The sequence below is a fragment of the Protomyctophum bolini genome (assembly GCF_963924005.1).
Source record: "Protomyctophum bolini genome assembly, chromosome: 14".
In the NCBI taxonomy this organism is placed as follows: domain Eukaryota; kingdom Metazoa; phylum Chordata; class Actinopteri; order Myctophiformes; family Myctophidae; genus Protomyctophum; species Protomyctophum bolini.
The window spans coordinates 22,678,030-22,702,513 of record NC_137875.1 but is presented as its reverse complement, the minus strand read 5'-3'; the positions used below and the strand labels follow the sequence as shown (position 1 = coordinate 22,702,513).

Sequence of the window (24,484 nt, the reverse complement as noted above, 5' to 3'; positions counted from 1 at the left end):
CCCATTTATTTTCGTTCAATTCCAAGGTGTGCTGCTGCTGCTGCTGTGGCCCCGCGCGCGTCTCTGCCATGTTTTAAACATTCCCCCATCCAGTGTGTCCCGCTGCAGAGCCTGGGGTTAGACGAGGCACTGAAGCTGGAGCGCTTCTGACCACACTCATGCAGAAACGGGCAATCCGTATCGACGAGTGCGCATGCAGCTCTCTGAATGTAACCAAGCGAAAGTAACAGAGTTGGAGACGCGGTTGGACAATTATGGGTTCTTTTGGTTACATTTGTACACTCCTTAAATTCAGAGAGATGAAGAGAGTGTTTTTGCTTGGAATGTAAGAGCGCATCCATGTCCGCTGCAGACAGCTCTCTTTTATGAGCTCACATATATTCTCCATGTTGTTTGATGCCTCACCAGATCCATTGCTCTGCGGGCGGCCCAGCCCGTCTTGGCCCGGCCTGGCCCGGTCTGGCCCGGCCCCTCCTTTCCCAACCACGTGATTAGAAAAAAACTTGAAATTCTTCTTATCTGCTTTTCTGTATGCTCGTCCGGTGGTTTTCCCGTGCATGTGCATGCGTGCACATACGCGTTGCAGTGCAGTGTGTTCGTACGTGTGCGCTGAGTTGGATGTAGTGTTGCGGTGGTTTCCGCGTGGTGGGCCCATGCAGCGTCCATCCAGTCCAATTTCCTCCAGCAGGAAGGTTCTGTCAGAGCTGCGAATGAGGGTGCAGCGTCTCCCTGTTGGACCTCCATGGAACATTTCCCCCCAAGACTCTCCACTGACCTAGAAAACACATGCACACGCACACACAGATACACACACTCTCACATGCACTCAGGCAAGAACCTTCTGAGGTAAACTGCTAGTACCCAGACATTTTGATACAAAAAGCCTAAAACCTCCAACTCAAATCCACACAGACAGGACCATCTTTGTCTGTCTGTCTGTCTGTCTGTCTGTCTGTCTGTCTGTCTGTCTGTCTGTCTGTCTGTCTGTCTGTCTGTCTGTCTGTCTGTCTGTCTGTCTGTCTGTCTGTCAGACACACACACACACACACACACACACACACACACACACACACACACGTAAGCACCCTGCACATTTTCTCTGCCACACACAAACAGCACATATTGAGTGCCAGCATGCACTCATTCACACAATGAGAGTACGCTCTCATATGCGCACAAGGACACACGCACCTTGTGCACTTGTGGCTGTGCACGCACACACACACATACTTCCCATCTGTACTTTGGCAAGTACAAGTGAGTCCCACCCCAGTTCAGCACAGCCAGCTGCCTCCTGTCCCCTGCCAACCCATCACTCCACTCTACTGTGGCTATCCCAGATGGACTCACTTACACACACACACACACACACACCAAAAACCAGCGGAAGTGGTCCACCGCTAACCTCCTCTCTCTCCTTCTTCTCTCCTCATCTTCTTTCCTCCTCATCTCCTCTCCTCTGCTCCCCCTTCATCATTTCCCCCTCTCGTCTCATTATAAACACTTCATCACTTCATTCTATCAACCTTCATTCTCTGTCCCCGTACATCCCCAGAGACTTGATCGATCGACAAGAGACAATCTACAAGCTCACAACGTGCCTGTAATGCATTGTGTGAGCTTGTAGGCCTGCTATATTCTCTCTCTCTCTCTCTTCCCTGATTAGAGCCATTGTTCAGCTTTTCATCCTGTCTGTCTTGACGTGTGTCTCACAATCAGAAAATATCTGTGCATCTGTTTCCTGTCACAAGGGATGGCTCAAAAAGGCTCTTCACATGACTGTCAGGGTGATTTAAGTGATGTGCGAAAAGTATTTTCTGTCTGGTGCTTTAGCTACAGTCGGGATCAAGATCTCAGGCCCGAAATCCCTCTGGTCAGACTTTACTTTCTCACTCTCCCCTTTTTAACATTCAGACACGGATGTCTCCCCGGGCCAGACTTTAGGAGGGAGCGCATCAAATAAAAACCTGAATGGCTTTTGTTCTCAATTTAGCTGGCCGCCGTGCCTCGGCAGAGATTGGACCCGGTCAGCGAGGGTGAAATACCCAAAGGCCATTCGGGGAGGGGTTGGGCCAAATATGATCCGCTGTTTAATTGGGGTTCCCGGCGAACGTGATGGAACTTGCAGAACTGACCCGCATTTTAATGTCACAGAACTATTGTGGGTGGGCAGTGAAATATAGATGCAGGAAGGGAGGGAAGCAGAGGCTTGATGCAGGAAGGGAGGGAAGCAGAGGCTTGTATAATATAGATGCAGGAAGGGAGGGAAGCAGAGGCTTGGGAGGGAAGCAGAGGCTTGGTGAAGGGAGGGAAGCAGAGGCTTGGGAGGGAAGCAGAGGCTTGGTGAAAGGAGGGAAGCAGAGGCTTGGTGAAGGGAGGGAAGCAGAGGCTTGGTGAAGGGAGGGAAGCAGAGGCTTGGGAGGGAAGCAGAGGCTTGGTGAAAGGAGGGAAGCAGAGGCTTGGTGAAGGGAGGGAAGCAGAGGCTTGGGAGGGAAGCAGAGGCTTGGTGAAAGGAGGGAAGCAGAGGCTTGGGAGGGAAGCAGAGGCTTGGGAGGGAAGCAGAGGCTTGGGAGGGAAGCAGAGGCTTGGGAGGGAAGCAGAGGCTTGGTGAAAGGAGGGAAGCAGAGGCTTGGGAGGGAAGCAGAGGCTTGGTGAAGGGAGGGAAGCAGAGGCTTGGGAGGGAAGCAGAGGCTTGGTGAAGGGAGGGAAGCAGAGGCTTGGGAGGGAAGCAGAGGCTTGGTGAAAGGAGGGAAGCAGAGGCTTGGGAGGGAAGCAGAGGCTTGGTGAAAGGAGGGAAGCAGAGGCTTGGGAGGGAAGCAGAGGCTTGGGAGGGAAGCAGAGGCTTGGTGAAAGGAGGGAAGCAGAGGCTTGGGAGGGAAGCAGAGGCTTGGTGAAGGGAGGGAAGCAGAGGCTTGGGAGGGAAGCAGAGGCTTGGTGAAAGGAGGGAAGCAGAGGCTTGGGAGGGAAGCAGAGGCTTGGTGAAAGGAGGGAAGCAGAGGCTTGGGAGGGAAGCAGAGGCTTGGGAGGGAAGCAGAGGCTTGGGAGGGAAGCAGAGGCTTGGCGCAGAATGATTCTGGGATGACCGTCTCTTCCTGTCTCGTTTGTATCTGTTCCATTTATGGAGCTTTTTATTTGCAGTGGCGTCCAATGGTAATATGATAATGATAATAATAATAGTACAAAAAAATATATTATAATAATACCGTAAACGTACGAAAAATCTCTCTGCGTGTGTCTGTGCGTCTGTAGTTAGCATATCTCGAGAAACGTCCAACCGAACCGACCAACGTCTAACTCGTGTAGCTAGCCTTCATGCTCTGGCAAGGCTCCGCACAGAAACAAGTTAGCAGCTGGAAGGATAACGGAAATTATTGCCGCTCTTCCCACCTTGGTGGATTTCTTATCCGAGTATCAGTTGTTAGCTAAGCAACGGCCACAAAAAAATACAAAAAACAGCAGTAAGACTACCTGCACGGCTGCACCCACATCCACAGATGTAAAGTAACTAAGTACATCTACTCAAGTAGGCTACAGTACTTATGTACAATTATGTACAATTTCCGATCATTTCACTTTTACTCCACTGTATCTTAAGTGTCCAAAAAACTCCATACTTAACTTGTATTGATACTTGATTGATACTTAGTAAAGAGTATTTCGTCCATCACTGCCGGCATCTAGACTCACAAAGGTGTCCTTTAGTCTTTCCCATTCAAATATGCAATCGAGCCAATTGAAAACGAAGCTATATGGGACGCTGAACCGGAACAGAAAATGCGTATGTTTGCCACCCCTCTCTGGTAACCTGACACTACAGTTTGCACACAGAGCCAATTAGACCTCCTCAGCTGAGCCCACTCTCAGACATGTCTGCCAGGACACACTTCTTCTCCAGCTGTTCCTGGGGTGACCTTGTTTCCTCTTTTTTCTTGTAGGGTTCCATTTCAGGTCTTGTCGGGTGATGTTTGTGGCAGGTTTTCAAATCCAATGGGATCTTGTCTTATTCTTGGCAATGAACAGCAGAAATATGTTGTCGATGTACAGTGTGCGCACAAAGCATGCGTGTGTGCGTGTGTGTGTGTGTGTGTGTGTGTGTGTGTGTGTGTGTGTGACTGTGTGTGTGTGTGTGTGTGTGTGTGTGTGTGTGTGTGCATGCATGCTGTGAAGGTCTGATACAAACACCCAGTCGGGACACAGGTTGGCAAGGTTCACCATTGAGGTGCGCAGCCTCTTTTATTCATTCTTCACAGAACATTAGGTGCAAGCCTTGGAAAATGATCAACAGAAATAATCATCACATGCAGTGGGATTCTTGTTCCTCCGTGGAGCGGATTCTGCAGGTGAGAGAGAGTCATTAGTCTTTGTTCAGTTCAAATAATAGTTTCTCTCCTCTTAAAGTGCCACTGACGTGGGCCCGGGACCACACTGGTGGGGCTGGGTCCGTGGCACAGCGGTGGGCAGCGGCTTCCAGCGGCGGAGGCAGGTAGGTACCGGTAAGTGGTTTAGTGTAGGCTTAGAATAGTCACTTTAGGATAGGCCTTTCTTTCCTACAGGGTCCCCGTGGACAGGTACAGTATGGTGCGGGTGCAGTATTCTAGCGTTAGCTATTCCTTCCTCAGGCATCCATAAACAGGTGGGATATTTCAATACAAGTGTCTCTTCTATTCACAGCCCAGTGTAGGTATGGTATTCTTCTATCCAGCCAAGTGAGGCGTTTAACATTAGCCTTAGCGTAGTGCCGCCGGGGTGGCGTCTTCTAGCAAGGTGCTCGTGATACAGTGATAAGGTTTCTCTTACGACCTTTAGTAGCGAGGGGAGCGGCGATGGGAGAAGTGGAGGACCCGGCTGTCACTCCTCCTCGTTTCCTCCACCTGGCTTCTCCGTAGCCAGCTCCAATCCTATAAGCCTGATGAGAGAATGCGGGGTGAGGATACGGATTTCCAACAAGCAAGAACAGCGGTGTGTGTTTTAGCGAGAAAGAGAGTCCTTACCTCCCGATGCGGCACGGCTGGCACTGATTATCGGCGGGCGTGGCATTCCTGTCACCAGTCATTCCTGACTGGTGAAGTATGAAGTTCGGTCGGTAGACGTGGCTTATCACTTGCCCGAGGGCGTGTCTCACGTTCATGTGCGCTCTGTGGCGGGCAGCGTCGCTGGTTACCATGGCAACACACTCGCTATGTTGGGGTTTTTCTACTAAGATCCCACAGTGCGTACATGTGTGGCTGTGTCTGTGTTTGTGTAAATGTACTACTCATTCACAACATACTGCTATGCGTAGATTGAGCTTATTTCGTATAATCAGCCAAGTCAAATAATTCACCTATCTCACATCCATCTGTCTCTGGATCTTCTAGGCTCTGCATTTCTCCCAACATATGAAAACATAATTTTCACCGGCCCGGGCCAGCAGATATTTACAGCATGGCCAAGTAGAGAGTAGTGTACAACCAGGAAAACTCGGGACCAAGTCCAAAAAAGAAGGGGAGAGTCAAATTCCTGCTCCAGACCTACTTTGTGGTAGTCCTATTCTCCACAACTGGAAATACCCTAAAATATACACAGTATATCACCTCTTAAGGGGCTCAAGTCTGTCTTTTCCATTGTGACTGTAGCTTTTAGTTATCCCATCTCGCGGCACCCCCCTTCCTCTTTTCCTCCCTGCTGGCTCCTTAACACTTTCTAGCTCATTGAGAAGCTGGCCCACACACCACAGCACTATGGACTGTATTGGATAACATGTGCAGAGAATATATAGCCGCCGTGCTAGACAGGTGGATATGGAAGTACCATTGTTGTCCTTTTACATTGGCTGCAAAGCCTCATTTCTACAACGTTGTATTGTAGAAATTCAGCGAAAATAATTTATTTAGCCAATCTGCACTTCAATGCAGATTAACCGTAATGTTGCAGTGTGTTATTTTTGTATTATCTTTTGTAGAATGTTGCATTGTTGAGTCTTTATTTAAAAAAAATTATATATATGTTTTCATCGCAATCTTCGCCAACGTAGGAATGGCTCTAGGTTGAAATGAACCGGAAGTGAAAAAGTATGCCTCCATCCGCCTCAATGTAAACAGATTTTTTTTAATCCATTTATCGCGGATTCTTTTCCCAGATAAAACAAGCTTTATTCACGGCCCATAGCTAAAGCGTTGATGATCACGGTTACAAAATGTATATGTTTCGGGTGAATTAAAATAAGATCGTGCAGCACTTTACACAGCCGTTGATTACTTCCGGTTCATGGCCCAGGACCATTTGGCCTTGAAAATAAGGGTATGCACTGAAAAGACCGTGGCGGAATAATTAATTAATTAATACTGGGAATCAATGAGTTAAAGGCATAGTTCACCCCCAAAATGACTTTTTTTCTATCGCTTGCTCACCCCATTTGTGGATATCGTTTTGTTTTTGTCGCATTCCAAAGCCAACAATTGGATGAGCAGCAGTTGTTCCCTATAGAGAGACACAAAGAGTCTCCTTTGGAGAGGCTTGTAGACGTTTAGTCTTGTTACGTACAGTACAGTACATCTGTTCTGCACCTTTTTCTACTTGGTTGTGACCATGTGTGACATATTGCATCACAACACATAGAAAACAAGATGGATGTAGCCATTCCTGCTAAGCAGCTAATGGCACTCATTAACCTAACCACTTAACAACTTGTTTGCTTCCGTCCTCTTTGCCTCTTTTCCCCATCTCCATCCCTCCCTCCCTCCCTCCCTCTCTCCTTTTTCTTTCTCTCCTTTTCTTTCTCTCTCTTCCGCTCTCTCTCCTTGTCTTATTATTTCCTTTCTTCTTTCCTTCTCTCCCTCTCGCTCTTTCAATCAATCTCTCTCCCTCTCTGTCTTGCACTCTACTCTCTCCCTCTATTTCTCTTTCTCCCCTCTCTTTCTCTTTCTGTCTCTCCGTCTTCCGATCTCTCCCTCTCTCTAAATGGTAAATGGTAAATGGTGCATTTATATAGTGCCTTTATCCAAGGCGCTTTACATAGATTGTGCATTACATTCACCCATTCACACACACATTCATTCATACACCGATTGCGGCAGAAGCCATGCAAGGTACCAACCAGCACATCGGGAGCAATTTGGGGTTCAATGTCTTGCCCTAGGACACTTCGACATGTAGACAGGATGAGCCGGGATTCGAACCGCTGACCCATGGATCATTGGACGACCTGCTCTACCTCTTGAGCCACAGTCGCCCACAGTCTCTCTCTCTCTCTCCCCCTCATTCTCTCCCTCTTTCTCACTCTCTCCTTCCCTCAGTCTTTCTCCCCTTTACCCTCTCTTTCCATTCCCTCTCTCTATATTTGTCTCTACCTTTCTATCTCTGAAGAGCTCTCTTCCCTTCCCTCTCTGCCACACGAGATGGAAAAACTTTTCTAATGGAAAGTTTGTCTTTGGTTTGTGTAGTAGTTGTATGGTCTCGGGATGAACTGAATTGATTAACTGTCCTATGGGTGGATTGTTCCAATAATATGGGCTGAATTGGAAAGATGTGGTTTTAATAAAGAGCTTTTAAAATTCAAAATTATCTCTCTCTCTCTCTCGCCCAACCCTCCCTCCCTCCCCTGATACCTGACAGATGTGAACGAGTGTGATCTCCTGAGCAGTGTGTGTGGAGAGGCTCAGTGTGAGAACGCTGAGGGTTCCTTCCTGTGTGTCTGTCCGGACGGCCAGGAGTACAACTCAATGACAGCCGAGTGTAACCCCGCCCCTACAGGTGACCCTGCACGCATGCACACACACACACACACACACACACACACACACAGTCGCACGCACACACACGTGCGTCAGTAAGAGCTGATGTTGTCCCCAGTGCATTCTGCACTCTCAGGTCATAGTAGTGTAGTAGTGATGAGATCAGTCAGATAACTCACGAATAAAATTAACCAATATTTTATTATAGAATGTGAATACAAGGGTGTATATAGTCTATTATCTTGGCGTTCGGGCTCTGCATTGCATGCACTCTACATCTTTCTCACTGCTCGGCACAATTAGATAACCATCATTAACCATTAAGAACAGGGAGATAGATATACAATAACAACCTCCCATGGGGAACAGAATTAATAGCAGCAAGTGGTGCTGGGGTGGCGGTGGGAGCAAACAGCGCATAACAACAAACCAGGAACGCACCAGGAACCCACTTTTGCTGCTCACCCTCCTCCACCCCAGCTACCACCTGTCGTTTTGGATCTGCTGTTTAGGTAGGGGGGATTCGGAGTCCCTATGGCGGGGACTGATGCGCTTGATCAGAGTACCTAAAAAGCAGATCGAATTCATCGCCAAACCATAATAAATACAATGTTCATTTTATTTTCAATATATATGAGATTTCAGCTACAATCATCACATTTTAAATGACTTTCTCTCGGTTCCAGTTAGGTTTTTAATTATACCACAGACTAGTGCTTTCTCCTAGGATTACGTGAAGGATTTGGTTGAGTACAACATTATCTACAGTAAAGTTGGTATCAAACTAAACCATAGGGCAGTAGTTTGTTCATCCTTGGTCCATACTTCATAGTGTGTTATGTTCATTCATGTCCGTGTTTGTGAAACGCTACAGTGTTAGTATGTGCTCCATGTGTGTGCAGTGGGATGCCATTCCACGTCTCCTCTTACATTATAAAACCTCCCAGCTATCTTTACTCTGGGGCGGTGGCCAACTGATTGCACCAGAACACCAAATTAGTCCTAATAGGTGTGCTGTTAATATGGTTTCCTGTTTGGAAGGCCGGCAGGATGCCACGCCATTTGGAAGCCCTCTTTGGCTGCCACAGTGACTGCTCTGTGTGCCTGCGTATAATAAAACACACATTTCATCTCAACTTGACTTAAAACAGGACTACTAGTTTCTCCCAGAACTATTTCTTCTTTCGGACCATGAGAAACTTAACTTAAGCCCTATATACAGTATTGCACGAATAGCTTAAAATATCCAGTTTACAAGGAAACTTGTAAACTGTAGACGCCTGAGGGAAAGAAGCCATATATGGAGCTGGCCATAATTATACTGGCCATATATGGAGCGTGTCTTGAGTGTACAGGGTGTGATGAGGTCAGATCAACATATGGAATGTCAGAACAGGTCAGCTCCCTATATGGAGATCTAAGGGTAGCAGCGGGGGCAGTGTCTTGAATGTGCAGGGGTATATTAGGGTCCAGGGAGGGGCCTTCATTTTTGATGTCATAGTGATGTCACAAGACCTGGGCACAATATATGGGGGCTTTCCCCATGAATGGGGAATTGGGGATTTTGAATGACAAAAATGTATGGGGATTTTGAGTGACAAAAATGCAAGATTTCATAGTTAACATATGGGTTTAATATCAGGGATCTCCATATATGGGCTTAATTGTGACAGCAGGTCGCATTTTCTATGATATAATCCCTGATTTACTATCATCCCTGATGATGTCATAGTGATGTCACGAAAGGGTTTCATAGTTAACTGCGATCTTTGGTCGCAACAACAAAAAAAGTGAAATATTTTGAAAGCATAATATGATAATGATAATGCCATCATGCCCAAAATAAGAATGCCAATGTTAAAGTGGTTAACTCGTCATGCAAAACAACTCATGTTCTCTATTACCATTATCATGGTTACATAACTGGAGAAGGAAATAGGCAGTGCATGGCTGCACCGCGTTCACAAACATCCGTTACGTAATGATAGGGTGATATCCATGAAGGAATGCAAAATTGGCCATTTCCATGTGTTTTTCCCTAAGTAAAAAGGGTGTTTTGTCTCTACATGGACAATTGGGAACAAATCGCTTGCTATCTGTAATTATTTATTGCATTCACCAGCAGGCAGGGCTGAAACCCATTACTGTGTGTGTGTGTGTGTGTGTGTGTGTGTGTGTGTGTGTGTGTGTGTGTGTGTGTGTGTGTGTGTGTGTGTGTGTGTGTGTGTGTGTGTGTGTGCGCGTGCGTGCGTGTGCGCTATTCCTGACGAGTCTATTTGCACGTACGTGAGATTATGTTGAAGTGATGTTTATGTTGGATCATCACTCAATGTGTATGAAAAATGTATGCGTGGGAAATGTCACCTGAGGGGTGGGGGGCTAGGGTGAGAGTGGAAGAGACACCTGAGGGGTGGGGGGCTAGGGTGAGAGTGGAAGAGACACCTGAGGGGTGGGGGGCTAGGGTGAGAGTGGAAGAGACACCTGAGGGGTGGAGGGGCTAGGGTGAGAGTGGAAGAGAGAGGGACAGAATGTCAGAGAGAGAGACAGAGAGAGAGAGAGAGATGGAGAGAAAGGGTAATAGTAGTTCACCCCAAAACATTACAAAAAAAACACAAAAAGGAAACACAAGGTTGACAGTGTTTAAAGGTTCTGAGGTTAGAGTGCCACACTGAAGCTACACTAATACTTCCAGCCAAATGAAGACACGTTTAATTAGTGAGTCCCCAAAGTTGTTCAATCCCGTAGCGCTGCATGTTTTCTATGTTTAGTGGAACCCAATTGATTAGACATAATTAACTATTCAACAGCAAAGGCCTGCTTGTTTTCAGTATTCCTATGTGGCATGTTCCATACACACTGGCCTCCTTGCAGCTCACAAAGCAGTATTTCCTTCAAATCTACCAGAGCTCAGAGATCCTCATCCTCATCATTACCCCCTCCAGCTCTCTCTCCTCCACTAATGACACTCATTAGCCCAACCAATTACAACATTATACCTCCCCCCCTCTCTCTCTCTCTCTCTCTCTCTCTCTCTCTCTCTCTCTCTCTCTCTCTCTCTCTCTCTCTCTCTCTCTCTCTCTCTCTCTCTCTCTCTCTCTCTCTCTCTCTCTCTCTCTCTCTCTCTCTCTTGCTGCCCAAAAGCGCTTTGTGTTTGTGTGTGCAGATGAGTGCTGCCAACTTTGGTGTACAGGTTATATGATGCAAAAAGGGAGTCTGCACACTTGATTAGATGGTCGTAACTGTTACCCTTTTTATTTTACATACTGTATACACATTTATTGTAAACAGTATACATAATTGTATACAATATACATACGTACGACCAATCATCAGGCTTATCTTACTGTACTCACATTTTTTACTTAAGTAACAGTATCAATACTGTCATATTGAAGTACTCTGTTACAAGTAAAAGTCAGGAATTCAAAATGTACTTGAGTAAAGGTACAAAAGCATTGGCATCAATTTACTCATTATGCAGAATGTCTAATTTCAAGTTATATGTCTCCCTGTCTGTCTCTTTGTCCTGTCTGTCCCTCTATGTCTCCCTGTCGGTCTGTCCCTCTATGTCTCCCTGTCTGTCTGTCTGTCTGTCCCACAGTGTCAGCAGTGGAGCGTAAAGAGTGCTACTACCGTCTGAACGATGAGAACCTGTGTGAGAGCGTGCTGACCAGCCATGTCACCCTGGAGGAGTGCTGCTGCACGCTGGGAGCCGGCTGGGGCGACAACTGTGAGGTCCACCCCTGTCCTGTCAATGGAACTGGTGAGGAAGAACATAGTGGTGTAACGTACATTTACTGTCCTGTCAATTGAACTGGTGAGGAAGCACATAGGCCGGGTGTGGCAGAACGGCCAGGAAACATACAGATTCATAACGGGCACAAGTACCATGGCCAGATTGCCCAAAGTTTGATATTGTGATAAAAGACTATTTGTCTACTGAGTGACTCAGTTGACTGACTCAGTTGGTACCTCTATCTCCTTGTATTACAGACCTGGTTGACTGACTCAGTTGGTACCTCTATCTCCTTGAATTACAGACCTGGTTGACTGACTCAGTTGGTACCTCTTATCTCCTTGAATTACAGACCTGGTTGACTGACTCAGTTGGTACCTCTATCTAATCCATGTGTTTCACCTTTCAGACCAGTTCAACCAACTGTGTCCGTCTGGCAGAGGGTCCATCCCTACTGGAGAAACAGTGTATGGAGTGAGCCCCGCTGAGTGCTACAGAGGCTTGAACACTGCTGAATGCTACAAAGGTGTGTATGTGTGTACAGTATGTTTAACTGAAAGGGAACCTTCTGAACATGTAGAACAAGGTCTAACGTGGAACTGTATACAACTACTTTGCAGTTGTTACAGCACTGAAAATCACCGTAAGAAATAAAACCGAACTTTTACATTTTGCAGCGAGGTGTCATCTGCTGCAAGGATTCCCAACTTGTGGGCCGGGGCAATATTACAACTTAGGGCTTGTGTTTCCACTGAAAATGAATTGATTCAGAACCCTAAAAGTTGTTTCGGAACTGGAACCAAAAAATGGCCAACGGTTCCGTGAAAGCACCAAGAATGTAGAACTGAACCAGTTCTAGAGCCAAAGTTATTTTGGTGTAAAAGGGGCCATAGAGCTGATGCTGCAGTGCATAGCCCCCCACACTGCACACACTGAATAGACATCATCTCCTCCTGCACTCACCTCTCCTCTGGTCTCCCCTCATGCCTTTCCCTACTTGTCCTATCACTGCCACTTACTTTTGCGTGCGTGCGTGCGTGCGTGCGAAACAGACAGCACAGACATACCGCCTGCTTATAATATTCTTATCCCGTCCATGATTGTCCTTTTTTCCCATCTCTTTGCTCTCTTCATTGTACCTTCTTATTTACTGTCTATGCACTCTTAGTTTGTTTTTCAGAAAACTTGAAGGGTTTCTTTTACTCCTTACCTTTCCTGTGACATTCCTTCTATAAAGAATATGTTAAAATGAAAATATACTGCATCCACGAGAATATCTGTTCGATTATTGGAGCTGCTTGCATGACAGATCATGTTCTCCAGTGTAAACACCAACGCCCAGACACACCAGTAGTGGAAACACAAACAAATACTGTGTGTGTGTGCACGCACGCACGTGCACACGCACACACACACACACACACACACACACACACACACACACACACACACACACACACACACACACACACACACACACACACACACACACACAAACACACACACACACACACAAAGTAGACATACACAAAGTAGACACAGTATTGTACTGTAACTGAAAACTGATGGTTCTATCCTCAAAGCTTTCCTAGCTGTCAACAGCCTCGGGGCGAATTCAAACTGTCCCGAGGCTTCATAATTATTCCTCAGTTTTGACTCACCCCTACCTACTTCCTTTCTACACGTCAGATTCCCATGCTTTATGTGCGAATTTTAGATGCACGATTTCATCTGATCTGTGTGTGCATGTGTGTAGCCTGCAGATAAACCAAAGCACACAGTGCACGCATGTCAGCGAGCAGGTGTGAGTTTGGAGCACTGTAAAATTGCACTGTGTGCATGTATGTGTGCATGCGTGCGTGTGCGTGAGTGAGTGAGTTCCGTCTTCATCTTATTTGGCATGAAGGATAGTATTTTAACAGCCACGCATGATTTGAGGCACTGTGCCAGAGGAGACGTGAGTTTCAGTGTACCTGATGCTGACACACAAACAAAACATAATGATGTATCTGTCTGTCTGTGTGTGTTAACTGTGCTGTTCTCTCTCTGCATGTATAGATGCAGACGAGTGCAGTCTGTTTGGGCAGGAGGTGTGCAAGGGAGGCTTCTGCTTGGACACCCTGGGAAGCTATGAGTGCTACTGTAAGACCGGACAGGACTACGACCCCGCCAAGCTGGAGTGCAGAGGTGAGTGTCAACCAGAGGCTGGCGTCGGTAAAGTGGTAAAGCTGTGCTGTCATTTTGTTGAATACACATTTATTTTGTCTAATCTGTATGTTAATTACAACCTTTGTGGAGTGAAAACAAGTGTGCACCCAAGGACAGATCCCAAGGAAGCATCCCAGGTCTCCGCCAGGTCACGTTCATGATTTGTGGCATTTTGTACAAAACGAAGTTTGGAAGGCAATCATAGCCAATTGGAATGGATTATAAGAAATCTGACTAATACATCTTTGGTTTTGGACCAAATTGGTAGGAGTAGTAGCAAAAGGTGTGTTTTGCAAAAGAAAAACGCATGACTTGATGCATTTTGTTCAAAACTGTCCACTGGAATATGAAAAATCCCACAGACCCAATTTGATCATGCATGACTATAGAAATAATGTGTACAGATCTGTAATCTCTAGAAGTAATATCAAAAAATGTGTTTTGCGCAAATTTGCCTTGTGGTGGAGCTCTAACGATGTGGAATTATAACGATGTGGCAGAGGTTCAGCTCTGGCCTCCAGGGAGCGTGTGTACACAGTTTCACACCAATTGCTCCAGCGGTGCCGGAGATTACAGACGGACGGATGGACGAACGGATGGTGGGACAGGAGCGAAAATATATTCTCCGGCCTTCGGCCTGGTAGCGATAAAAATATATAGTTTCATAGTAACAAAAGATGGACATGACGCGATATGACACTCACAAACTGAAAAGACAAACTGTTACGCTCTGAAGAGGTTGTGTTTTGGTTTGTTTTATTGTCGGCTAACAGCTAGCACAAAATATCATGTGTTGTGTTTTTGTATATGTGATTGAAAATGATGACCTGCATCAACACCAGTTGACGGTATGTGTGTCCCTGACGGGTGTGTGCGCGGGTCGGGCATGTGTGTTAGTGCCCGCTAGTGTGTGTGGGGTCAGATCAGGGTGAGGAGTCAGGGTGGGGAGACAGTGTGTGAAGTGATACGAGGCCAGACTGTGGTCACAACAGAGGCCAACACCAACCAGACCCTCTACAGCACCAACCAAAACACCAGGCCCTCTGCAGCACCAACCAAAAGCAGCATTCTCACTGAGTATGGCCTGGCACATGGCCTGGCCCTGAACCACCTTCTCTGGGCGCAGTACACACACACATACACACACACACACACACACACACACACACACACACACACACACACACACACACACACATACACACACAGACGCATGCACGCACGTGCACACACCACACATGCACCCCTTGCGTGCGGAACACACATTTTTGTAGTTGTTTTAAGTATTTTACTTTTAACCCATGCATTAAGACCTGAGGCCGATTCTATACGAATGCCTTCTAAATCAGTAGTTCTCACGCTTTCAAGATTTTGTTCAAACGTAGCCAAAAAATCACACCTGTGTGAACCAAGTGGTGCAACTCCCCTCTCTCTCTCTCTCTCTCTGCTCCGTTAGATTAGCTTTATTATGGATCGCGCATGCATGCTGCCGTCCACCTCCCATTATACAGGCAGACTAAAAGCAAGTTGATTTGCGTCCAGCAGGTGGCAGCAATGTCACATACTTCTCTCGTTCCAATTTCACGCATGCGCACACCACTCGTGCTCATTGACGTACACAAACAGGTACATGTGCATTGCTCATTGACTTACACAAACAGGTGGACATTGCTGGATGTAGAAGTGGTTGCACCACTTAAAAAGGTCCATATATGGGCATTCCCATACCTTGTTTTAGCACGACCTCGCCCTCAGGGCGTCTTACTGGTACGTTCGTTTTTTTTTTATATTGTATATTCTCAGTACTGTGAAACTAATAATAATAAATGTACAGAATTCAGATCAAACATTTTCCATTCATAGCAAAAAATCTGAATCAGCTTTATCGTGTCACAGGTTTGTAGAAAAAAAGTGGGTGAAATTTGTTGTATCGTTTTTGTTATTTCCATAGAAAAAAAATAAAGGGAAGGGGGGGGGGGGGGGTAAGAGGGACAAGAGATCAATCAAAGAAACAAACAAATGATCTAGACATTTACACATAGTGCCTGAGGTAAGACGTAAAGGTGTGTGAGCATCACACATGTCAAACACAGGACGGGAAGTCATCAATCTACGGGGGCCTCGGTGAGCGACGGCGACCGTGACACACATCTGCTAGAGATGAATATGTACTGGTTTGTGTTTCCATAGCAATAAGCATCATTAGCCCCCCCAGCAAAGCAGCTGTCTGTGAAGTGTGGCACTTAAAGGATGACTTCACCCATTTGCAACCTATCTTCATATAATTGGTCCACTCCTCACTAATGTTCATGATAAAATGGTACCATACTATAATGAGCATTAGTGAGGATCAATTAAATCCGACCGCAGGTCACATTTACTATGAAAACATGCATCTCCCGTCCGTCCGTCCGTCCGTCCGTCCATCCGTCACCCACCCATGCCTCCATATACTGTATGGTCATGCCTCGTGACATCACGTCCCCATACTGTATATGGTCACGCCTCGTGACATGTGACATCATGAAGACACTAGATACTACAAAATAAGGTACACAAAAGTAAAGTAAAAACCCCAAAGAAACCAGGAACATAAGAAAGCACAGCAGGGTGACAAAACAGGTCACGGATCGTGACAATCAAACCCTGTACACTCAGTCAAGACACACTCCATATATGGCCAGTACAGAATTCATTCCATATGTTGATCTGACCCCCCCCCATGCCAAAGCGGCAGCGCTCGCCTAGCAGTCTGCCGTCCTTAAGACCTATATACTTTTACCAGAATTGTACCTCTCAGTCCCACACACACACATGCACATGCACACGCACCACACACACACATACAGTACATCTGCAGTCCATAGCCATGTTTAGAGATCTAGTACCGTATATAGGAAACATTTCTCAAACCTGTTGAGGTCATTAGGGTGTTACCTCTCAACCACTGACCTCAGATCAGTCTCAGATGATCTCTCCATTTAGTGACCATGCATGACCAGAACTAAATAGAGCCCACTGCTGCTACAGCACTGTTGGTCACTCTCACCCCGGCCTTGTGGGCGTACTGCACGTTCTGCAACATATATATATATATATATATATATATATATATATATATATATATATATATATATATATATGTATATATAGTATAGCACATTGGTTGACTATTAAAAAATAGCAGATATACAAACTCATAGTGCGTCACTTTCTCACTTTGCGCTATGAGCTTATTTTTTTTAAAGCGTGAAAATGTGTTCAAACCGTTGAACCTTTCAAATGTTGGCTTTCACCTTTATTTTATATTTTTTATAGAGGGACAGACAGTAGGCTCACAGGAAATGGGGGAGAGAGATGGGGGAGTGACATGCAGTAAAGGCCATCGCCCGTCGGTATCGGGAGTCGAACCCGCGGCGCACATTTGAGTCAGTCCGGCCACAGGGCTGTACTGTACCTATACTATACTGTACTGTACAACAAGGAATACACGTTCACACAGTATGACATCAGGGGGTTTGGCCTCTTGCCGTCAGGGCTCTGCCAATTACAGGCTTATTTTAATTCCCCAAATGGGAAATACATATGTACAGTAACACATTTTATGTGCTTTTGGGTAACATCCGTCACATCATGTGCTTGCGCTCCAGAGCTGTGTCGTCGTCGCGGTGCAGCTGTGAAGTGACCGCCGTTCCAGAAATAGTTCTGTTACCTCGACTCGTTTTCTGCGGCAGCTCTGCGGCTTTCTGGAGTGACTGCGCCACACAAGCAAGAGCCTTGAGCTTCCAAGAACAAAATCAAGGCCTTGTTTTGAATGCCGAACCCCTTGCTTCCTTTTGTAGCTGTTTTCAACGCGTTGGTATTCGTTTGGTCTTTGTTATACACAATGGCATGCCCAGTTAACCACATGAACCCTAGTGTCCCTATTCTGGGCGAGGCATATAATAGGGTTTAAGTGTTTCATTCATACTTGGTGTCAAGAATATAAATTAGGCTTTAGAGTAAACAAGACTGACATGAAATGTCATTTACAGCTTGGCTACCAATATAAAAAACGAGTGCATCCGTCTCTGTCTGTGTCCTTTGTATGTGTGTGTCCTTTGTGTGTCCTGTGCGTGCGTGCGAAGCAAGTGCAATAAATGCAGAAGTCTTGCAATCCCAGATTTGACCACCAGGCGACGGCAGCTTCGCTGTTCTACCGCGATTCTGGGGGCTTGGTTCAGAGAATGGGAAGCCATTGATGACCCCTCATTGGCTGGCCTTTAGCCAATATGGAGAAAGTGAGAAAGTAAAGAGAAAGTCTGTTTATTGGCATCTTTGCCAAGCTGTAAAAAAGCGGACAGACTGGGTGGAGAGCAAGGCTCAGCAGAGGTTTGGCTCTCGCCTGGCGTGGGCAACGGTTTGAGGTTCGTTACGCGTGGCCTCACAAGTCATAATACAATTTAAGAAAACCGCCACAGCTCCGGCCTGTGGCCGTGTATGTACTGCGCAGATGTTTTTATGACTATTTCAGTTCTCTAGGAATATGTGCTTTTTTTTATACTCATATCCTCAGCAGTTATAGCCACGAGGTTTCAAGCATAACAAGTATGCTGGCTAGATTTTGAGTAATGCATATCTGCAGTATTCATTTCACATAAATATACGTGCCCGAAAAACAGTAAAATGATGAGTTATATTTCAGGAATATTTCATCACCAAATCATTCTTGAGTTATCCGGTAATTAAGTCATACACAGCAGAATTCCTCAGTGTGAGTTGAACTCTTAAGTGTAAAATTGGACTGTATCACCGGCTCGTTGATAAACACATTGTCCACCTACACCAAAGTGGGTGGAAATGGAATTGCAATTTATTGGTCTCTGTCCTTTTTTGGAAGTGTGTTTCTGCTGCTACTGTTATTATTCTGTGTGCAAGCATTTTTAAAAGGAGTGGGTCTAAATTGGCTACGTTAATGACTTTTCAGCTAAAATAATCATTGGGTGTAGGGCCTACACCCAATGATGGTAGGCTACTGTAAGGTCTTAACCACTTAAACCCCATACTGGGTAAAGGAAGTACTAGTTCCAACAAAAAAGTCTTAATATCTTTTCCTCTGCTCTCTCTCTCCCAGATATCAACGAGTGTCTGGATGAGTCTGTGTGCGTTGGGGGAGAGTGTCTGAACACGGATGGCTCCTACATGTGTTTCTGTGCAGACCCCATGGTACTAGACCCCAGCAGCAACCAGTGTGTTCATCCCCCTGAGGTGGCTGGTAAGAGAACACTCACTAACCCAGACCCCATGGAACTAGAGACCCCAGCAGCACCCCCCCTTACTGTAGGTGTAGCAGAGTGGCTCACAACATCAGCCTGATGGCCTGAAAGTCTAAATATCTCCCCTGAGTCATAGGGAATTCCTTTTGGTTTAGTGGTTAAGATGTTGGCTTTACATGTGGGAGAACCGGGTTCGAATCCAGGGCATTACATAGGCAGGGTAAAAACATGAGAAACATTGATGATCATGGTAATAAAACATACTAGTTTACACACAGTGGCACACGTCCACTGGTCCCAGGTGAGAGTGAGGAGGAAACAGGTTGCTGAGAAAACGTACAGATTCTCCAACAAAGCTTCCCTTGATAAATAACGGTTGGGAGGAATCAGATGTAGATCCGTTATAGATAGTATGCACATGCATCACTTTTTCACCGGGACACGCCCCCCCTCATCTAGTCTGAGTGGCAAAACATTGAGCAGCATGGAGCATTGGTGTTTGGAAGCGCTCATGGGAAATCACGCAATGGTCCTGCTTACCACCTGTGTCTAAATGTCACATAATGCAGGAGGCAGCAGGACGTTGCATCGAAAGATTATCTTGACAGAAAGTATCTCATAACATGTCTACGGTGGATTTCTATGAAACTAAAACTTTGCAGATAGAAAGAGGATAGAGACTTGGGCTGTCAAGGCCAGAATGTTAGGCATACAGCCTCTATTAGCTGTACAAAATGTTCATGCATGTATATAAGCAGAGCGGGGCTTGTGTGGCTGAAACAAATTAAAACACATATAATAACTTTATTATATTTATTGTGTTGGAAAGTCTGTGCGCTGAATTAAATTGTCAAGTGTACTGAGGCAATGCCCTAAACATGCACGGTCCTTTAATATGTACAGTAATGTGGGATGACCCTGTTTGTGTCTGGCTTGCACCCTGTCTCTATCCTGCAGACATACCGTTGGATTTCCTGTTGAAGTGGAAGTTTGATTACTTACTGAGCCTGTTTATATTGTCTTTGTATTACTGTATATGCATTATCACTAACATACTGTGTGTGTGTGTGTGTGTGTGTGTGTGTGTGTGTGTGTGTGTGTGTGTGTGTGTGTGTGTGTGTACATGTATGTGTGTGTGAGCAGAGCAGCATCGTGAGACAGAACAGATCTGTTGGCAGACAGTGACAGACACCTACACAACATGCACACGGCCGCTGGGTCCCAACAACAGGAAGACCACCTTCACGGAGTGCTGCTGCCTGTACGGAGAGGGCTGGGGCATGAATTGCGCCCTCTGTCCACGAAAGGACACTGGTAGGCTACTTAAAACATACACAGCTTTAGTCTGAGCGTTTCCGTGTGTGCGTGGTGGTGCCGTGCATCTGTGTGTGATTGACCTGTTCACCGCATAGGTCTGAATGTTATTCATGACCTGTTGGAAGTCATTCTCTTCTATGCTCTGTCTATGCTCCATGACTGTTTAACGACACACAGCGCGCACGCACACACGCACTCACCCTGAAACCTGCTCCCCTTGTCCATTGGCAAGAGAATTGTGGGAACCAAGGATATAATCACTTATGCTCTGAACAGTCTCCTCTCTAATCCTACACACCTGCTCTCGTTAGCCCACTGACCTGCCGAGACAGGAAACCACGTGGGTGCGTGGGTGGGTGTGTGTGTGTGTGAGTGTGGGTTTTTTTTTGGGGGGGGTGGGGGGGTGTTGCAGTGTGAGGGAATGGTTAGTATGTTGCTCTCTAGTACCTAAGCAAGTAAGCAAGCCTTGGCGAGCCATGGGCAGGAGCCTATCTCCTGTTTCTGTAGCGTTTCATTTACGTTAGTATGTCGCAGGGATTCACCCCCAATCCAAACCCTTGATGCTGAGTGCCAAGCAGGGAGGCATTGGGTCCAATTTTTCAGAGTCTTTGGTATGACCTGGCCGGGGATCAAGCCCCAACCTCCCAGTCTCACGACGGACACTCTAACCACAAGACCACTGAGCTGGTCTCTAGTACCTAAACCAGAGTATATTATTCACTTTTCCCCTAAATCCTCCCCTGTTTGCTAAGCATGGTGATGGCTTTGTAATTGGTTTCAATCCCCTCAGAAACGGTTGACATTCAGACTGCTGCTGCATATATTAAACAGCATGAGACCAGTCTCTGTTTGTGCTTTTTGCATCCATGCTCTTTATCAGAGTGTGTTTAGAAAGGCAAACTACTTCTATGGCACTCTGGAGGACTCTGGATATTATCTTCTATCTGAATGCTATTTTCTACTTATCCCCATCCTTCTCTATCTGCTATCTTTCTCTCAGAGGATGGTCCTCCCCTCTGTGCGGATCCCCGTCTGATAGAGCCAACCTAATTTTGTCTCGTAGTCTATCCGTCGTTCACCGTACATTGCTCTTCCTCGCTGTCCCATTGTTTACTGTTTTTAACCACTTAACCACAAACATCCCACAAAATTATTTTCAAAACAGCTGATCTAGATCTGCAATTAGATCCATTTTATATTTTCACCCATTAAAAATAAAACGGGGTTAAAGTGGTTCATTAGCTTTGTGTTCAGTTTGCATAATGTGATGGTCTCTCCCCAACTCTCTTTGTCTCGCGTACTCCACAGACCCCTTTCATTCTGTCTGTTATGTCTTTATCTCCCTCGTCTCCCCCAGAGGACTACGCCTCCATGTGCAACCTGCCTCTGAGTGGTGGTCGCCGGCCGTACGGCCGCGATGCCCTGGTGGCCAGCCCGGTGCACGAATACGAGATCAGGCCGGATTACGGCGCACAGCGACCCGACCAGCGGGCCATCCTGCCTCTTTACGAGGACGAGGACGAGGAGAGTGAGTTGTGCTTCATTTATTTTCTTTTGATTTCCTTTGTGTTAATATTAACAGGGGAAGTCCAGTGAAACCCGAACTTTTTGTAAAGACTCGTATTAAGTGACTGAACATGCAGTGTGCCACGGCGGTTAAGTGTAATAAAGGGTATATGCAATATGTTAGGACTCAGGAGAGCTTTCTCCTAGACCAGCGCTTCTCAGCATTTTTTGAGCTGTGAAAACTAGCATATTTCAAACAATCCTCAAGGACCACCTCGCCACACCTCCCCACAACAATATATACAGTATGTTTAGTAGAGGAAGGCATAACACAAACACAAACATTTATTTATCACATCGTCTGTCCAAAACTATTGTTACCATTATTTAATTTCTGATTTATTTTTTACATTTTCCCATAGAACTGTAATTATGCCGTGGACCAATGGTTAAGAAATGGTGCCAAAGACCATTCAATCTTTCAACCACAGATCAATGTACATGCTATAGTGCCACAATAATCAATTGTGGCAATAATTAATTATGTCCACGTCCACGTGGTCCAGAAAGTAGAGACGCCTGAGTGGTCAACTGATTAATTCATTATCTATATGGAAATCATTAATTTCTAAGTCCATAACTGAAGCACTGTCCTTCATGGTTGGCACTGGCAGTGAGCAGAAATGTTTTGTATGGAGAAAGCTTACATTGGTACTGGTAGGCAATAGGGAGCATGCATAATCCCTTTTAACTTGACTGCCAATGAAAGCACTTTGCTGCCATCTTGTGGCCATTTCAAACCCTCCCCCTTTCAATGGAATACTTGCCCTGGTTAGAAACTCATTGGGAACCCAATCCATGACATTAATTAATTAACTGCCAAATTAGTGTTTTTATTTACATCTAAAGTGTATTGTTGTGTATTACTATTATTATTATTATTATTATTATTATTATTAATAATATATTTTTAAGTACTGCATTTATTAATCAAGGGAACCTACGGTAGTGTCAAATTAGACTATATGAATATGAATAGATTATGAATGAATTATTCCATCCGGAGCTTGTGTGACATAATGTTCCTCCCTCTGTCTGTCACCATCTACCCTACAGACCCATATGATGCGTTTGAGGGTCTGCGAGCAGAGGAGTGTGGGATTCTAAACGGATGTGAGAACGGCCGGTGTGTGCGTGTGCACGAGGGCTACACCTGTGACTGCTTCGACGGCTACACCCTGGAGATGTCCCGAATGGCCTGCATTGGTAGGACAAGAGACACACATACTGCATGAAACACAGGAATAAAGTACTTAAATGTTTTACTTAAAAGTATTAATACTGCAATATAGAAACACTCTGTTGCAAGTAAAAGTCCCGAATTCTAGATTGAGTAAAAGTATACAAGTATTGGCATCAAAATGTACTTAAAAGTACTAGAAAGGGTAACAGGACAACTCACCCCTTTTCTGTTTTCCTCCCGGAATCTTCCCTAGTGAGGGGTGGGAGAGGCTGGACAGCAGACAGCTGGAATTTGAATATCTCTAACTATAAACCTTCACGACAGCAGACAGCCTAAGTACAAATATAATTTATGAAAAGGCTACTACAGCGAAGTCGGTTCACAGAAGTTGTTGTAGGCTATCTGACGAGGTACCATTTGAGTGGGCAAAACCTTACATTATACTAAATGATACTAAATTGTTTATAGGGTCATGTATGCAAATGTATATTATATATTTCCCTCAAAGATGTATAGTGGAGTAGAAGTAAAAGTACTAGAAATTGGAAATACTCAAGTAAAGTAAAAAATACCTCAGAATTGTTACTTTCCACCACTGCAATCGGTCAGCTAGCTTTAACCAAAGGTCGCCTGAGATACAGTACCAGGAAAATACCAACAATTAGTTTAGCTAGCTAGCAGCAAACCGTGCACAAAAAAAAGATTGGCAACATGCAAGATGTTGTCCAATAAAATACTGAAAACCAAAAACCATAATGATAAAGAAAATAGCCCACACCTAAGTTTCCCCTTCACTCATCCTCACACAAACACACACACTGATGTATTGACCCACATGACATCACAGGGACCCTAACATTTTTATACTGAATAAATAAATAAAGTTGGGCAATTACTATTGTCTGGTTGCCAATGGTAACCACACTAATATGTGTGGTTTCCATTTAATCAATGAAAAGATACTATTGTTCTAATGGAAGCCACAAAAAAGGCGATACAGTATGTACTCGCGTAGCAATTGGTCTGCGAGACCCAAACATGGGTCCCGAGCACCAGTCTGGGAACCAGTGCGCTCCATACGGTCAAGCGTACCGAGGCTCCACGCCTCCCTCCTCTCATGGCCCTGAGTCCATTAGCTGCACGTATAGTTTCAAGGTGAGCTGGAGTGCTCTCCACAAATAATACATTACACGCTGACCCGTTAAGTACACTTTACTGGCGACACGGCTGCTCGCTGAAACACAATCAGCCTTAACCCGGCTGGCCTCTCTGCATTCCTAACACGTCACCGTGTTTCAAATTGAAATCTAAAGTGGTATGCTGGCAAAATGAGTTTGGAGCCGAACAATGCGCTAGCCTTATTAAGTGAGCCATTTTATTTTGGTCAGCCCACTTACTGTGCTATGCTTTGTTACGCACTAGTAGGTCAAAAACTCTTCAGTTCGTCCCATCTGAGTGGTACGCTTGGTATCATTCCATGTTTATGTACGGATTGTCCTAGTTTTCT

General features: G+C 45.5%; 2 protein-coding genes across 6 annotated transcripts in view; one reads left to right on the top strand and one right to left on the bottom strand.

Annotated features, from left to right (window-relative positions):
* LOC308327786 (long-chain fatty acid transport protein 2-like) overlaps positions 1 to 24,484 on the bottom strand; it is a 512,892-nt gene that overhangs the window by 226,451 nt on the left and 261,957 nt on the right. The window lies entirely within an intron of this gene.
* ltbp1 (latent transforming growth factor beta binding protein 1) overlaps positions 1 to 24,484 on the top strand; it is a 150,677-nt gene that overhangs the window by 122,599 nt on the left and 3,594 nt on the right. For all 5 annotated transcript variants that reach the window (XM_080782388.1, XM_080782387.1, XM_080782389.1 and 2 more), the window contains 8 exons: positions 7,594 to 7,731; positions 11,314 to 11,475; positions 11,858 to 11,974; positions 13,507 to 13,635; positions 18,770 to 18,910; positions 20,055 to 20,225; positions 21,586 to 21,756; positions 22,851 to 23,000. In XM_080782388.1, coding sequence (XP_080638514.1) covers positions 7,594 to 7,731; positions 11,314 to 11,475; positions 11,858 to 11,974; positions 13,507 to 13,635; positions 18,770 to 18,910; positions 20,055 to 20,225; positions 21,586 to 21,756; positions 22,851 to 23,000 — 1,179 coding nt within the window. The remainder of the gene's footprint in view (positions 1 to 7,593; positions 7,732 to 11,313; positions 11,476 to 11,857; positions 11,975 to 13,506; positions 13,636 to 18,769; positions 18,911 to 20,054; positions 20,226 to 21,585; positions 21,757 to 22,850; positions 23,001 to 24,484) is intronic.